This window comes from Phacochoerus africanus, chromosome 13 (assembly GCF_016906955.1).
Source record: "Phacochoerus africanus isolate WHEZ1 chromosome 13, ROS_Pafr_v1, whole genome shotgun sequence".
Classification (NCBI taxonomy): domain Eukaryota; kingdom Metazoa; phylum Chordata; class Mammalia; order Artiodactyla; family Suidae; genus Phacochoerus; species Phacochoerus africanus.
Genome location: NC_062556.1, coordinates 19,312,828 through 19,329,777, shown reverse-complemented (window position 1 = coordinate 19,329,777; position 16,950 = coordinate 19,312,828). Strand labels below are relative to the sequence as shown.

The window sequence follows — 16,950 nt, the reverse complement described above, 5'->3', positions numbered from 1 at the left end:
AAGCCAATGTTTAATGGTTGCAATTCCGGCAAACTCTTCTCTGATGTCTTTGTGCCTTTGCACAAGCTGTTTCTCTTTTCTTGGTATTTCTTTAACATAATGTAATGGACAAGTCGAGTCAAATATATCTGTGTTCAAATCCTCTACCACCTATCATCTCTGTAGTATCAGGCAAATTAATTAACTCCTCTGCGCCTGTTTTCCGCACTGGAAAGTGGAATTCGACTACGACTCAGTTTAAGGGGATGTTGGTGAGGATTAAGTAAGATAATTATGTAAAATGGCCAGAACAATTCTTTATACATATAGTAAGCCCTCCTAAATGTTAGGTCTGTCTGGCTAACTTCTATTCAAATGCTACTGCTCCTCGGAAGAAGTCCCTTAAACATTTCAACCGTGGCTTCAGTTTTCACAGCCCGATTAAAACACTTAGCACCCGATAATCAGTTCTTCTCCCACAGCTCCCACCCCTTTCCCTAAAAAGAGCTCTAAAAGGCCAGTCACTGTCCCCTCCTTGGGATCTCCTAGGGGTTGGCCAAACTCAGCTCCTAACAGGCATTCCAGAAGTGTTTTTGTTTTGGCCGATTCGCTTAACGGATTGGGCGGGAGGAGGGCGGGCGAGAGCGAGGGCGACGCCCGCGGAGGAGAGGGGCGTGCCGGCCCAGGGTGCGCTCGCCCGATATTCCCCGCGGGCTCGAGCCGGGCCCCAGATCCACCCGCAGATTGAGGTGGGGCCCGCCCTCACCCACCAGGCTGGGTAGCGCCCGGTTACCGGCACCCAAGTCTGGAGGGGCGAGTTTCGGCGAGAGGCAGGTTCAGGCGGCGGCGGCTGCCTCAGGGAGCGCGCCTGGATCTCCAGGCCCGGGTTCCCCGCCCGACCGCGCGCCCTCGCCCGGCGCCCCGCTCGGCACCCCGGTGCCCTCCAAACGCCAGCGGGCCCGGGAGCCTCGCGGACGTGACGCCGCGGGCGGAAGTGACGTTTTCCCGCGGTTGGACGCGGCGCTCGGTTGCCGGGCGGGGGAGGGCTCGTCCGGTTTTTCTCAGGGGACGTTCAAATTATTTTTGTAACGGGAGTCGGGAGAGGACGGGGCGTGCCCTGACGTGCGCGTGTCCTCCTGCCCCGGCCCTCCTTCAGCGCTCGCCGGCACCGGCCCTGGGAGGGCGTCATGCCGCCCAAAACCCCCCGGAGAGCAGCCGCCGCCGCCGCCGCCGCCGCCGCCGCTGCTGCTGCTGCTGCGGAGCCCCCGCCGCCGCCGCCGCCACCGCCGCCACCGCAGCCTGAGGAGGACCCCGAGCAGGACAGCGGCCCCGAGGACCTGCCTCTGGTCAGGTGAGCGAGCCGACCCGTCGCGGCGGCCAGCGCGCGGGAAGGGCGCCCCGGGGGTGCGTCGGCGGGCGCCGCGGCGTCTAGGCGGGGGCGCGTCTCCGCCCGGGCCGGGTCCCGGCGGGAGGAGGGTCCTCCCCGGCCCCCCCGCGGCGGCGGAGCGCCGGGAGGAGGCTGACAGGGGTCTGGGGTCGGGAACGAGGGGAGGGCGGCCGGGAGGGGTCTCGGCTCCCGCTTGACAGGTGTCGAGCGGGTGGGGCTCGGGTCGCTGAGCGAAGTGACAGGTGCCGCCTTTCCTCCGCGAGACGGGAGCCTCGCAGGCGGCGGGTCATTTGCAGACTCCATCAAATGCTGAAGAAAGAAAAAAAGAAAAGAAAGAATAGACTGCTGGAGAGGTTTTTCTCCAGTTGAGATTTGTAGTCCTCCGGTGGTCTTTCGACTTTCTGTTTTGATCTCCCGCGGTGCAACATTTGGAAGTGTTTTCCTCTGGGCGTGCGACTCATCTGAAGCCCAGTTCTGGGAGAGGCCAGCCAGGAAAACCTTGGATACTGCTGCAGAGATGCCACCGGACGTGAAGTGCAGGGTTCTGGGTGGCAGTTGCCCCTCCGGGAGCTCGGCTGGGGTGCTTTTCGGGGTTCCCTTGTAAAGAGTGCTTTGACTTCGAAGCCTTCGGTAGTGACTGGTGGAACATAGCTCTCTAAGAGGAACTTGTTGTATCGGTAAAAGTTTTGTGAGACATTTAGCTCAAGAGCTTCGAAGTTTCTGAACGTTCTCATTTTTCTTGTTGCATAAAACTCTTCTTGCATGATAGTCTGCTTCAGGCTGCCTCTTTTTTTCTTCCATTTTGCCTTTTGGCTTTGAGCCAGCAAGGATCTTGGTGTCTCTTTTATATTTGTTTGGGAACAAGATTAGTGTTCTTGTGCTCACATAAAATTATTTTTCCCCCCAGGTGGATTTTAAATTTCAGCGAGTCCATGATAATGCAGGGAGATAGTTATTGCAGCATCTTATTTTTCTTGACTGTGATACTTTACGGTTTAGAAGCCAAGATTGAAAGAGTGTAATTGTCATTATCATTGTTAGCACTGGCCCTCCTTTGAGACTACGTATCAATTGCCAGGGGATGGGACCCTGCTGATCCTCACCACTCTTTCCTGCAGTTCTGATCCGTCAGGAAGTCCTATTTCTTTCACCGCTCTAGGACACATTGTTAGGGACTGAAGTGGGCTTTTGGAAATACTAGAACAGCACACAGTCTTCATTCTTGAGATAACCAAAAGTTAATTGTGTTTCAAAGGAGGTTTGGCAGTCTGGAATAGGGTCAGGGGCATGGATTAGAGAGTTAGATTACTGGGTTTATATTAGAGCTTCCCACTTACTCGCTGTGGTCTCAGGTGAGTGCTTTAACTTCTCTGATTTGTGATCATCAGAGTACTTACCTGTTAGGGCTTATGTATGGATTCAATTAAACCATGCATCTAAACCCCATCAATTCATTTAAATCCTGTTCATATGGAGCATAGTAAATACTAAAAAATTATTAGCTGTTCCTTGTACTATACTATTCTTATGTCAAATAGATATTAAGTGAACAAATAAGAATTAGCCAACAAGAATTTTTTGACTGCCTATCTTGGTTAAGGAAGATCAAGGAGAAAAGGCTGAAATAAGCATATCAATAATTTAATCATATAAGAACCACTAGTAGTAGGTAGAGAGATTAAATGAATCGTTGTTGAGAGTGGACTGCATTTTAGCAAAGTCACCGATACTGAATTGGTTCTGTAATGTTATCTATGGCTTTCCTTTTCTGTTACTGTCCCAATTTTTCCAAACAGCTGTAGCTATTGTACTTGCTTTCTTCCCAAAGCTATGTTGCTGCACTGAAGTTCCTATGATTTACCAGGCCAGCAAACATTTTTCATTATGTGGTACTCTTATTTTGGAAATACTGAAAAGATCAACATATGTTTAAATTCTAAGTGTAATTTTTTCAGCGATAGTTAAGATCCCAAAGTATTTGGTGATGTCTTTCAGAATAGTGCTATTATATGCAAACCAGTGGAACCAATGCTTACGTAATTAATTTGATTATAAATATGTGCCTTTTATATTATATTTTCATTTGGTAGGCTTGCATTTGAAGAAACTGAAGAACCTGATTTTACTACATTATGTCAGAAATTAAAGATAGCAGATCATGTCAGAGAAAGAGCTTGGTTAACTTGGGAGAAAGTTTCATCTGTGGATGGAGTATTGGTAAGGATTGTCTTAAAATTTTTTGAAAATATTTTTCTCATTTTAAAAATTATTTTAAATCACCATAGAAAATTTGGAAAATAGAAAAATATAAACTAAAGCTAGGAACAATTCTATTATTCAGAGGTAACTTACTTCTGATAAAACTAAAAATTAAGGAAAAAAACTCCCTATGTTAGCTCCCCACCAAAAGCATTTTAAAACAACTCATAAATATCATATTTTATTTGTAAATACTTCATTGTGCCATAAAGACTTTAAAAAAACAAAGCCATACCTCATAAAATAATTTTTAATATCTTATAATGCAGTGTTGAAATTTCCTGACTGCCTTGGAATTAGTTTTGTCAGAATTCAGAATCCTTGATAATATTTTGAAACATTTCTTGCATTTTTTTGCATATGTATATATGTAGATAATAATAATAATACCACCAACAGATAATCATTGATGCTTTATGTGTACTGGGGAATATTATAAGCACTTTGCAAATAACTCATTTGACAATCCATTGAGATGTGAAATAGAAACATCTTTATTTTACAAGTAAAATGTAAAACCTTTGTTTTATAGATGAAGATGCTGAAGTAGAGTGAGGTTAACAACTTAACCAAGGATCCTGACTAATAAGATCTGAAACATAGATTTGGGATCATACATATAAGTTATATATATTTACATGTAGTTACATATAGTTTTGTGTCTTGTTCTAAAAAAATTTTTCTTAACATAGCTTTTTCTTATATTATGAAATATTTTTTGATATTTGATAATGTAGTTTCCAGTGGTAGCATAATATTTTATCCATTAGATGTATTTTAATTTGTTAACTCTTACCGTTATTGGATATTTTTTCCCCTAACCTTTTGGAGCTATAAAATAATGTGATAAGCATCCTTCATAAGAATGAGGTCTGGCACAAAGTAAGTCTTCAATAAATTTATGAATGAATCTCTGATTAATAGAATACATTCTTACAAGTTTACTTACTGAATCAAAAGCTATGAACATGTACAAAACTCTTGGTAATTATTGCTAAGTTTCACTGCAGACACTTTTAATGAGTTTACTTCCTCATCAGCATTGTATTATACCACACATCTGTCTTTACTGATCAGGTCGACACAACAAAATATGTTTATGTATACCCCATAAAAATAACTATTTAAAACCATCTTAAATCTCTGCTGTCTTTGACTATTTGGACTGTTACAACAAAATACCATAGACTGGGTAGTATATAAACAATAGACAGGGATTTCTCACAGTTCTGGAAGCTGGAAAGTCCGGGATCATGGTGGTGGCAGATTCTGTGTCTAGTGAGGGCCCATTTCCTTATTCATAGATAGTGCCTTGTCACTGGCCCCACTTGACAAAAGAGGTGGGGGCTTTTGCTGGCCTCTTTTATAAGGGCCCTAGTTCCATTCATGAGGGCTCTGCCCTCCTGACCTGATCACCTCCTAAAGATCCCATCTCCTAATATTGTCACATTGGGCATTAGGTGTTCAGCATATGAATTTTGGAGGAACACAAGAATTCACATCTGGTTAAAAAAAAAAAGACAGAAAACAAATCTCATAATTCCAAAGATCTGAACATACTCTAGAACTCCTTACTGAAAAGGAATACTTAAAGTGTCTTAGCTGAATGACTTTGGTAGTATTATCCCAAAGCATCTGATAGATATTTCCGCTGATTTGTGTTCTTGACCTGCCAAGCTGTTTTTGTGCATATGCAATTAGAGTCATAACTCCTTCACTTCTCTCTTCTGTAAATACCAGACTTTTATTTTTCAGAAAGTTGAGAAGGGATAGTTGATTTAGAGAGTATTGGTAGTTTTCATTTTTTCAGTGGGTTCTAAATCTCTTTGCAAATACAATATGGTGGTTAAGTTTGCAGGCTAGTTCATACGATTTTTTTTTTTTTTTTAATGGTGACACCTATGGCGTACGGAAGTTCCTGGGCTGGGGATTGAATTGGAGCCGCAGCTGAGGCCTATGCCCCAGCCAGGGCAACACCCATCCTAGCTGCATATGCAACCTATGCCGCAGCTTGTGGCAATGCTGGATCCTTGACCCACAGAGCAAGGCCAGGGATCACTGCGTCCTCACAGAAATGATGTCAGGTCCTTAACCCACCGAGCCGCAATAGAAACTCCCAAAACTTTTTTTTTTTTTTTTTGGTCTTTTTGCTATTTCTTGGGCCACTCCTGCGGCATATGGAGGTTCCCAGGCTAGGGGTCTAATCGGAGCTGTGGCCGCCAGCCTACGCCAGAGCCACAGCAACACAGGATCCGAGCCGCGTCTGCAACCTACACCACAGCTCACGGTAACGCCGGATCGTTAACCCACTGAGCAAGGGCAGGGACGGAACCCGCAACCTCATGGTTCCTAGTCGGATTCGTTAACCACTGCGCCACGATGGGAACTCCTAGACCTATTATTTTAAGTGATAGGTTTTTGAAGCGTGGTCTGATAACCTTCATTTATTCAGTGATTTCTAAAGGAGAATGTGACACACTGTGTGCTGAGAAGTGAATGAGTGACAAGATTAACTTGTTTCTAATGCAGCTGTTCTAATTCCAATTGGCTGTTTCTTCTTTGAAACCAAAAGAGAAATGTGGTAACTCCAGGCACTTTTGGCAACTGAAAATAGGTACTGTTTATTGGAATAAGGAATGGATTAAGAACAAGGATTTGTCATCAGACTCACTGAGTCAAGTCTCAGATCTACCATTTATTGGCTCTGTGATTTTGAACAAGTTACCTAAAATCTCTAAGGCTTAGTTTTCTTATATGTAAATGGGACTAACAGTGATTTCTGAATCTTGAAGTTATTTTGTGGATTAAATAAATTCATTCATATAGTATGACTGGGTCACTTTGCTGTACAGCAGAAATTGACAGAACATTGTAAATCAGCTATAGTAGAAAAAATAAAAATCTTAAAAAAATTCATATAAAGTACTTTTTAGTGTAAATGAGTGACTATATAAGATCATGCAAACAAAATTATTTTACTTATGGATTACTGCAGAAATTCTTTATTTTTTGGCTGCAGCCATGACATGCAGAAGTTCCTGGGCATATGGATCGAACCTGAACCACAGCAGTAGCAATACAAAATCCTAACCACTGGACTTCTAGGGAACGCCCAGAAAATCTTATATATATATATATATATATATATATATTAGTTTACTGATTAATATTTTTTTTTTGTCTTTTTGCCATTTTCTTGGGCCACTCTCGAGACATATGGAGGTTCCCAGGCTAGGGGTTGAATTGGAGCTGTAGCCACTGGCCTACTCCACAGCCACAGCAACGTGGGATCTGAGCCATGTCTGCAACGGACACCATAGCTCACGGCAATGCTGGATCTTTAACCCACTGAGCAAAGCCAGGGATCGAACCTGCAACCTCGTGGTTCTTAGTTGGATTCATTAACCACTGCGCCATGACGGGAACTCCTAAACTAATAATTTTAAGGAGAATTTAGAAATCAGTTAAAATGGTTGAATTTTTAAAATTTTTTTCTCTTTAAGGGCTGCACCCATGGCACATGGAGGTTCCCAGGCGAGGGGTCGAATCCGAGCTAAAGCTGCCTGCCTACGCCGCAGCCACAGCAACACAGGATCCGAGCTGCATCTGTGACCTATACCACAGCTCACGGCAACGCCAGATCCTTAACCACAGAGTGAGGCCAGGGATCAAACCTACAACCTCATGGTTACTAGTCCCATTCGTTTCCACTGCACCACAATGGGAACTTCAAAAAAGTGGTTGATTTTTAAATGAATGTGTAGAGATTCTGTTGTATTTTTGTTAAGATACACATTTTTAAGCTCTTTGAGAATAAAAAAAAGTTATGCATACATGAAAGCATATCAATACTTTATTTAAAAAATTATAATTGATTTATAATGTTCTGTTAATTTCTGCTGTACAGCAAGGTGACCCAGTCATACATACATATACATCCTTTTTTTCATACTATGTTCCTTCATGTCCTGTCACAAGTAATTGGATATAGTTCCATGTGCTATATAGCAGGACCTCATTGCTTCTCCATTCTAAATGTGATAGTTTGCATCTACTAACCCCAAACTCCCAGTCCATCTTACTCCCTTCCCTTCCCCATGGCAACCACAAGTCTGGTCTCCAGGTCGGTGAGTCTGTTTTTGTTCCATAGAAGGTTTATTTGTGCCATATTTTAGATTCCACATATAAGTGATATCATATGGCATTTGTCTCTCTCTCTCTGACTTACTACATTTGTATGAGAATTTCTAGTTGCATCCATGTTGCTGCAGATGGCATTATTTCCTTTTTAATGGCTGAGGACTATTCCATTGTGTATATGTACCACATCTTCTTGATCCATTCATCTGTCACTGGACATTTTTAGGTTGTTTCCATGCCTTGGCTGTTGTGAACTGTGCTGCTGTGAATACCTGGGTGCAGGTGTCTTTTTGAGTTGTAGTTTTGTCCTGATGTATGTCCAGGAGTAGGATTGCTGGGTCATAAGGTAGTTCTATTTTTAGTTTTCTGAGGAACCTCTATGCTGTTTTCCAGAGTGGTTGTACCAATTTACATTCCCACCAGCACTGTAGGAGGGTTCCCTTTTCTGTACACTCTCTCCAGAATTTGTTATTTGTAGACTTACTGATGGCCATTCTGACCACTGTGGGGTAATACCTCATTGTAGTTTTGATTTGCATTTCTCTGATAATTAGTGATGTTGAGCATATTTTTTAAAAATTCTTTTAAAGAGTTGAGATATTTTGTCTAGAAGTGTCTCTTTTTTGTGTAAATGTTTACATGTGTAATATGTGATTGCTGTCCTAAGATTAGACTGTGTTCATGCTGCTTATGGCTTATGAATAAAATAAGGAACTTGCAGAGTTCCCATTGTAGCATAGAGTGTTAAGGACCCAACATTGTCTCTGTGAGGATTCGGGTTCGATCTGTGGCCTCAGTGGGTTAAAGATCTGGCTGCAGTATAGGTGGCAGAGGTGGCTTGGATCCACTGTTGCTGTGGCTATGGCATAGGCCTTAGCTGCAGCTCTGATTCAACCCCTAACTTGGGGACTTTCATCAAGAAATTGGCCAGGAGTGCTTTTCATACTATGACTTAGGGTGAATCAGTTGTTGGAATTTTGGGGTTTTTTTCCTGCATCCTAAGTGGCAGTGCCGTAGAACAGAAAAGGCCTTGGACTTCAAAGCTAAAGGCTTTGATTGTAGTTGTAGTATGGCTATATGATTTTAGGCAAATTGGTTAATTCTCCAGTCTTGATTTGCTTATCTGTAAAGCAGAAATAATGTTTGAATATTAACCTTTTAGGGCTTTGCATATATATATATATACACAGTGAGTGTATATATATTTGAGTTTTGAAATATATTGCCTTTGATAGGGGCATTTTTTTAGAGGTCATATGTTTAGAAAGATAATTGAAAAGAATAGTTGAGTCGGAGTAATACTAGGCATTCCATTTAAGCTGTACTGCAGAATATGAAGAAGTTTCTTAATAACCTTAGCAGAACATCTGTTTTAAAATTATGTGTAATGAAAAGTCTCTTTACCTGTTATTTTCTAGTCCTTAGCAATATATGTACCCTTTTTCTTTGTTTTTTTTCCTGATTGCATGTGGGAGTTGCTGAGACAAATTCATTTAAGAACATGTTCATGAATGTTACATTTGTGTTATATAGATGTAGGATATCTGCAGCTTCTTTTGATAAAAATTCTGATAGAAAACTTTTCTAGGATTAATTTTTAAAAATATTATAGAGAATGTCAGATACTTATAAAAGTAGATAGAGAAAATAGTATGAACTCTCAGATAACCTCTTAACCAGCTTAACCAGTTATCAGTTGTGGCCAAACCGTATTTCTCCCTGGCTCCAGATTATTATAAAGTAAATCCCAGATATGATGTTTCATCCATGCATATTTTAGTATGTGTAGGGAAAAAAGAATGCTCAAAAAATGACCACAGTTCATCATACCTAACAAAATCAATTAAATTTCCTTAATATAAAATGTTCAATGTTCAGATTTTATTGTTTCATAAATTCTTTTTTTTTTTTTTTTCAGTATGTTCTAGTCAGGATTTAAATAAGGTCCATACAGTGTGATTGGTTGATTTGTGTCTTAAATCTCTTGTAATATGTACGTTTCACTTCTTCCTTCCCTTCGTTTCCTCTCATTTTTTTCAATTTATTTGTTGAAGAAACTGGATTTTTTTATCCTGTGGAATTTCTCTCCGTGTGTATTTTACAGATTGTACCTCCTCATTGTTTTACATATTTGTCTAATTCTTTGTATTTCCTAGAAATGGATCTAGAGGTCTGATCAGGTCCTGGTTTGATATTTTCTGGAAGTAGTACTTCAGAGATGTTGTATGCCCATTAGTAGGCACTTAATGCTTGTTATCTCTTTTTATTTTATTTTTATTTTATTTTATTTTTTTTGATGTAAGCTATCACTCATGACCACTGACTTGGCTCCATTAGGGGTTGCTAAATGGTGAACTTAGGACTATATCATTCCCTTTTCAAGTATTAGTTGTAAATCTTGTATAAAGAGAGACTTTCCTCCATCAACTCTTCTTACTCCAAAGTACACATCATTCAGGAAAGGTAGGATAAGTGCTTTATTCTTGGCTTTTATTGATTAGTTTTCAAGCTGATGTGTTTGTTCTCTAACGTCCTCCAGAGATGACCAGTGATAATAATCATCTTTTAAAGTATTACTTGACAGTACCAATAGACCAGTTTGAGTATACTTAGATTTTTTTTTTTTTTTTTTGCTTTTTAGGGCCGCAACCCTTGACATATGGGAGTTCCCAGGCTAGGGGTCGAATCGGAGCTGTAGCTGCCGGCCTACACCACAGCCACAGCAATGTGGGATCCGAGCCGCTTCTTGTGACCTACATCACAGCTCCTGGCAACGCCGGATCCTCAACCCACTGAGCGAGGCCAGGGATCGAACCTGCAACCTCATGGTTCCTAGTCGGATTTGTTTCCACTGCACCACAATGGGAACTCCCTACATAGACATTTAATAAGATCTTTATTCAATGACGGCATGACATACAATTGACGCCTGAACAGTGGGGGGTTAGGGGCACACAGTCAACAGTCATGTTACTTATAGTTGGCCCTCCATTATGCAGTTTCTTCATATGCAAGATTCTTCTTTTCTGCAGTTCCACATCTGAGAATTCAGCCAATCTCGGGCCATGTGTTACTTTAGTATTTACTGTTGAAAAAAAATCTACCTATAAGTGGACACACAGAGTTTGTAGCCTTGTTCTTCAAGGGTCAGCAGTATTTCATAATTTCAAGAATGGAATGTATATGAGATCATATAGTGTTTAATCTTTGGGATTGTCTTTTTTCACTCAGCATAATTCCCTTGAGATGTTAAATGTCAACATACTAGTTTGCTAGGGCTGCCATAACAAAATACTACAGACTGGGTGGATAAACAACAGAAATACATTTTCTCGTAATTCTGGAGCCTAGAAGTCCTAGATAAGACTAGGCCTGTTTGCTATTTTCTGAGGCCTCCCTCTTTGACATGCAGATGGAGATGGTTGCCTTTCCCTTGTGTTCTCCGATGGTTTTCCTGTGCGCTCATCTCTCATGCCTTTTTGTGTGCCCAGATTTCCTGTTCATGTAAGAATGCTGGTCAGATTGGATTAGGCCTACACTTCTATCCTCATTTTAGCTTGCCATACCTGAAAATTGTGGGGTGGGAATGGGGGAATCACAATCCATTCCATTGCAAATAGTTTGTCCCCCCCCCCCTTTTTTTTTGTCTTTTGTCTCTTTAGGGCCCCACCTGTGGCATCTGGAGGTTCCCAGGCTAGGGGTCTAGTTGGAGCTGTAGCTGCTGGCCTATGCCACAGCAACATGGAATCCAAGCTGCATCTGCGACCTACACCACAGCTCTTGGCAATGCCAGATCCTTAACCCACTGAATGAGGCCAGGGATCAAACCCATGTCCTCATGGATACTAGACAGGTTTGTTAACCCCTGAGCCATGATGGGAACTCCTTTTTTTTTTTTTTTTGTAGTTATCCATGGTATGGTTGGACCACAGTTTGTATAACCATTTACTTATTGAAAGATATCTGTGCTCTGGAGTTCATGTTGTGGCGCAGGAGAAACAAATCCGACTAGGAACCATGAGGTTGCGGGTTCAATCCCTGGCCTCGCTCAGTAGGTTAAGGATCCAGTGTTGCTGTGAGCTGTGGTGTAGGTTGCAGATGTGGCTTGGATCCCACATGGCTGTGGCCAGCAACTGTAGCTCTGATTAGACCCCCATGCATAGGTTTTTGTACAGACATCAGTTTTCAACTCTTTTTTTTTGTCTTTTTTTTGCTATTTCTTTGGGCCGCTCCCACGGCACATGGAGGTTTCCAGGCTAGGGGTCGAATCGGAGCTGTAGCCACTGGCCTACGCCAGAGCCACAGCAACACAGGATCCGAGCTGCGTCTGCAACCTACACCACAGCTCACAGCAACGCTGGATCGTTAACCCACTGAGCAAGGGCAGGGACCGAACCCGCAACCTCATGGTTCCTAGTCGGATTCGTTAACCACTGCGCCACGACGGGAACTCCCAGTTTTCAACTCTTTAAGTAAATACCAAGGAATATGATTGCTGGATTGTACGGTAAGATCCTGTGGTGAAGTATGTTTATTTTTGTAAGAAACCTCCAAATTGTGTCCATAGTGGCTGTACCATTAATGAAAGTTTTTATTGTTCCACATTCTTGTCAGCACTTGATGTCGTCAATGTTTTGAATTTTGGCCATTCTAATAGGTGCGGTATCTCGTTGTTTTAATTTGTAATTCTCTAATGACATATGATGCTGAACATATTTTTATATGCTTACTTGCCATCTGCACATCTTCTTTGGAGAGGTGTCTGTTCCCACTGTGTGCTGACTTTTTAATCAGGTGTTTATTGTCTTAGTGTATTTTAGGAGGAGTTCGCATATTTTGTATAACAGTCCTTTTCAGATGTATCTTTTGCAGATATTTTTTTCCCACTGTGTGGCTTGCCTTCTCATTCTCTCGACAGTGTCTTTCACAGAGCAGAAATGTTGAATTAAGTCTAGGTTATAAATCCTTCTTTTATGAATCACGCTTTTGGTATTGTATCTAAATGTTGCCATCACACTTCCTGATTTCAAACTATATTACAAAGCTATAGTAGAATGGAATTGGTAATCAGACACATAGACCAGTAGAAAAGAATAGAGAGCCCAGAAATAAACCTACACATTTTTGGTCAATTAATTTATGTCAAATATTTTAGGATAGGGTAGTCTCTTCAATAAAAGGTGCTGAGAAAACTGGACGGCTACATGCAAAAAAATGAAACTAGATCACTGTTTCAAACAATATACAAAAATTAACTGAAAGTGGATTAAAGACTTGAACATGAGAAAGCATAAACTCCTAGAAGAAAGCATGGGTGGTAGGCTCCTTGCCATTGGTCTTTGGCAGTGATTTTTTTTTTTTTGGATTTGACACCAAAAGCAAAGGCCACAAGAGCAAAAGTAAACAAGGAGGACTACAAAAAAAAAAAGCTTCTATACAGGAAACTATCAAAAACATGAAAAGGGAACTTAATTGGGAGAAAACATTTGCAAGTCATATATCTGATAAGGGGTTAATATCCAAAGTACATAAAGAACTCATACAACTCGGGAGTTCTTGTGGTGGCACAGTGGAAATCAATCCGACTAGGAACCATGAGGTTGGGAGTTCGATCCCTGGCCTCACTCAGTGGGTTAAGGATCTGGCGTTGCCGTGAGCTGTGGTGTAGGTCGCAGACGCAGCTCAGATCTGGCATTGCTGTGGCTGTGGTGTAGGCCAGCAGCTACAACTTTGATTAGACCTCTAGCCTGGGAACCTCCATATGCCCCGGGTGCAGCCCTAAAAGACAAAAGACCGGGAAAAAAAAAAAAAAAAGAACTCATACAACTCAATAGCAAAAATCCAAACCAATTAAAAATGAGAAGAGGAGCTGAATAGACATGTTTTCCTGGAAGACATACAGATGGCAAACATGAAAAGGTGCTTAACATCTCTAATCATCAGAGAAATGCAGACCAAAAACCACAATAAAATATCACGTTAGAGTGGCTTTTATCAAAAGTATAAGAAATAAGAAATATTGGTGAGACTGCAGAGAAAGAGAACCTCTAGGACCCTGTTGGTAAGAACATACATTAGTGCAGCCGCTGTGAAATAGTGCAGAGGGAGGAGAGAGATCAAGATGGTGTAGAAGGACGCTGAGCTTACCTTCACTCACCAACACATCAGAACTACAGCTGCATGTAGGGCAGTGCTTGGTGAAATTGACCTGGTGACGGGCAAGATGGCTCTGCCACAGTCAAGGCCGTAAAGGAAGAACCACACAGAGTCTGGTAGGAAGGGAGGAGAAGCAGTCTGGTTGGGACCTACACCCCTAGTGCCAGACACAGAAGAGGAAGGGGATGTCACAGGCTTGAAGATCATCCTGAGGGAGTGAGGGATTCGAGCCCCATATCGAGCACCCTAGCCTAAGGGTCTGACTGGTGAAGACGACCCCCTTGGCTGGTTTGGCAACCAGTGGAGCTTACTGGAGGGCTGCGAGAAAACTGAGACTGCTCTTGAAGAGTACGCACAGTCTTGCCTGCTCCCAGTCACAGCACAGAGGCAGCAGATTGAACACTTCCTGGGGTTCTGGCTGGCTTGCCTGGACCACCCCAGTGTACCTCTCAGGCTGCACAGGGATCCTACTCTAGCCCCTCTTGCTCTGGCGTCGCACTCCACTAAGGCAGGGGGCTGCTGATGAGAGTGTGCACTCTTGGAGGGAATCGAGCCTGATGGACCCTGCTTCTGTCTGATGACCAGGCAGAAGCAGCCACTGCCAGTGTATGTGTCAGTGCGTGCACTCCAGAGAGAGCAAAACCAGTTTCTGGGCAGCGAATGTTGTCAGTGAAGTGCACGTGTGTTCTTGCACACACTCAAGAGGGAGCAAAACTAGTTCCAGGATGGAAACTGCCATTGAAGGAGCACATGTCCCTGTGTGCACCTAGAAGGGAGAGAAATCAGGTCAGTACTGTGGCATCAACCCCTTCAAGTCCCGACCCAGCCTCTAACCAGGGCATGTATACCAGTGGTGGGAGGGAAAGTAAAATCAGCTCAGAATTGCAGCCCCACACCCTCAGGTCCTCATACAAAGGCAGAGACAGCCACCACACCAGGCAAAATCCAACTCCCTCAGGACTCCTGCCCCAGCTCCTTGAGCCCTGCCCCTCCCACATAGGGTATTGACAGCCATTGAGCAGAGGAGAGGCCTGGGCTTGCACCTGGCTCAACTCCAACTCCAGTCCTACCTCCTACCAAGGTGGTAGCTGTCAGCATACCCCAGGGGAAGATGTGGCCTGTGCTCTCTTTAGATCTGGCAGCTCTTGCACCAAAGCCACTAGACACATGCAGGCTGCCTAGAGACCTTCCCACACAAGGACATGCCTTCAAGACTATGATAGGTAACTGTTTCACCTAATTTCATGGTGACAGAGAAAGTTAAAATGAGAAGACAGAAGAACATGGTTCAAGTGAAAGAGCAAGAAAAATAACCCTGAAAGCCTGTAATGAAACAGAGGTAAATGCTTGATAAAGAATTCAAAGCAATAATAATGCTGACTAATCTGGGGAAAAGAATAGATGAACATGGAATTCCTGTCGTGGTGCAGTGGAAGCGAATCTGACTAGGAACCATGAAGTTGCGGGTTCGGTCCCTGGCCTCGCTCAGTGGGTTAAGGATCCGGTGTTGCTGTGAGCTGTGGTGTAGGTCGCAGACGTGACTTAGATCTGGCATTGCTGTGGCTCTGGCATAGGCGGGCAGCTGTAGCTCCGATTAGACCCCTAGCCTGGGAATTTCCATATGCCACAGGTTCGGCCCTGGAAAGATTAAAAAAAAAAGAATAGATGAACACACAATTTTTTTTTTCTTTTTTAGAGTTGCACCCCGAGGCATATAGAAGTTCCTAAGCTAGGTGTTGAATCAGAGCTGCAACTGCCAGTCTACAGCAACATGGGATCCAAGCCACATCTGCGACCTATACCACAGCTCGTGGCAATGCTTCATCCTTTAACCCAGTGAGCGAGGCCAGGGATCAAACCCGTATCCTTATGGATACTAGTTAGATTCATTTCCCCTGTGCTGCAACAGGAGCTTCCCCAGTGAGAATTTTTAACAAGAAACTAGAAAACACAAAGAATCAGAACAAGTCAGAGCTGAAGAACGCAACAGTTGAAATGAAAAACACACTGGAGAGTGTTAGTAACAGGTTAAGTGATGCAGAAGAACACATACTGGATCTGTAAGATAGGATAATGGAAATCACCAAGTCAGAACAGCAAAAAGGAAAAAAAAGTTTTAAATGAGAATAGTTCAGGAGACCTTTGAGACAGCTTAAGTGTACTGACATTCCTATGACACGGGTCCCAGAAGGTGAAGAGAGAGAGAAGGGAATAGAAAATGTATTCGATTAAACTATGGCTGAAAAGTTCTCAAACGTGGACAAAGGAACAAATATCCAGGTACAGGAAATAGAGTCCTAAACAAGATGAACCCAGAGAGACCCACACCAAGACATATCCTAATTAAAATGGTAAAAGTTAAAAAGAGAATTCTCTTGCTGATAAAGCCATCAGGAGAAAAAGAGTTGCATTCATTTCTGTTATGAGTGATTTGTATCTTTTAGTTAATGTGACTATAGGTCTATTGATTTTATTGATCTTTTCTAAGTACGAGCATTTGGTTTTCTTGGTTTTTCTGTTGATTGTCTGTTTTTATGTTATTCTTTTGTGTTTAGTTGGCTTTTTGTATTAAAGTGTTTAATTCCTTTCTTATTTCCCTTTGTGTATATTTCCTTTCTTATTTCATTTAACTGTGTTCTTTATAGTTACTGTGGGGATTACATTTAACAACCTAACATTTTAACATTCTAATTTGGATTTATTCAAGGTTAATTTCCATAGCCTGAAAACTGTGCTTCCTCAGCACTTCTGTCCACACTCCTTTCAGTTGTTGATGTCACAGAATTAGATCTTATTATATTGAGTCCAAAAAACAAACTAGTAATTCATAATGCTTTAGTCTCTTAAATTATGTAGAAAATAAAAAGTGGCGTTACCTGCCATTATTACAATTGCCCATGTAATCCTTTACATTTGCCCATGTATTTACTTTTACTGAGATCTTTATTTCTTCATATGGCTTTGCGTTACTGACTTTAGTCCCTTAATTTCAACTGGCAAGACTCCCTTTTTAAATTTTCGTTTGAGGG

General features: G+C 42.2%; 1 protein-coding gene across 2 annotated transcripts in view; it reads left to right on the top strand.

Annotated features, from left to right (window-relative positions):
• The first annotated feature begins 980 nt into the window (after positions 1–980).
• Positions 981–16,950, top strand: part of RB1 (RB transcriptional corepressor 1) — a 131,925-nt gene continuing 115,955 nt past the window's right edge. The window contains exons 1-2 of one of the 2 annotated variants that reach the window (XM_047756420.1): positions 981–1,330; positions 3,457–3,583. In XM_047756420.1, coding sequence (XP_047612376.1) covers positions 1,167–1,330; positions 3,457–3,583 — 291 coding nt within the window. In that variant the 5' untranslated portion in view covers positions 981–1,166. The remainder of the gene's footprint in view (positions 1,331–3,456; positions 3,584–16,950) is intronic. The other variant, XM_047756421.1, reaches the window with a different exon arrangement.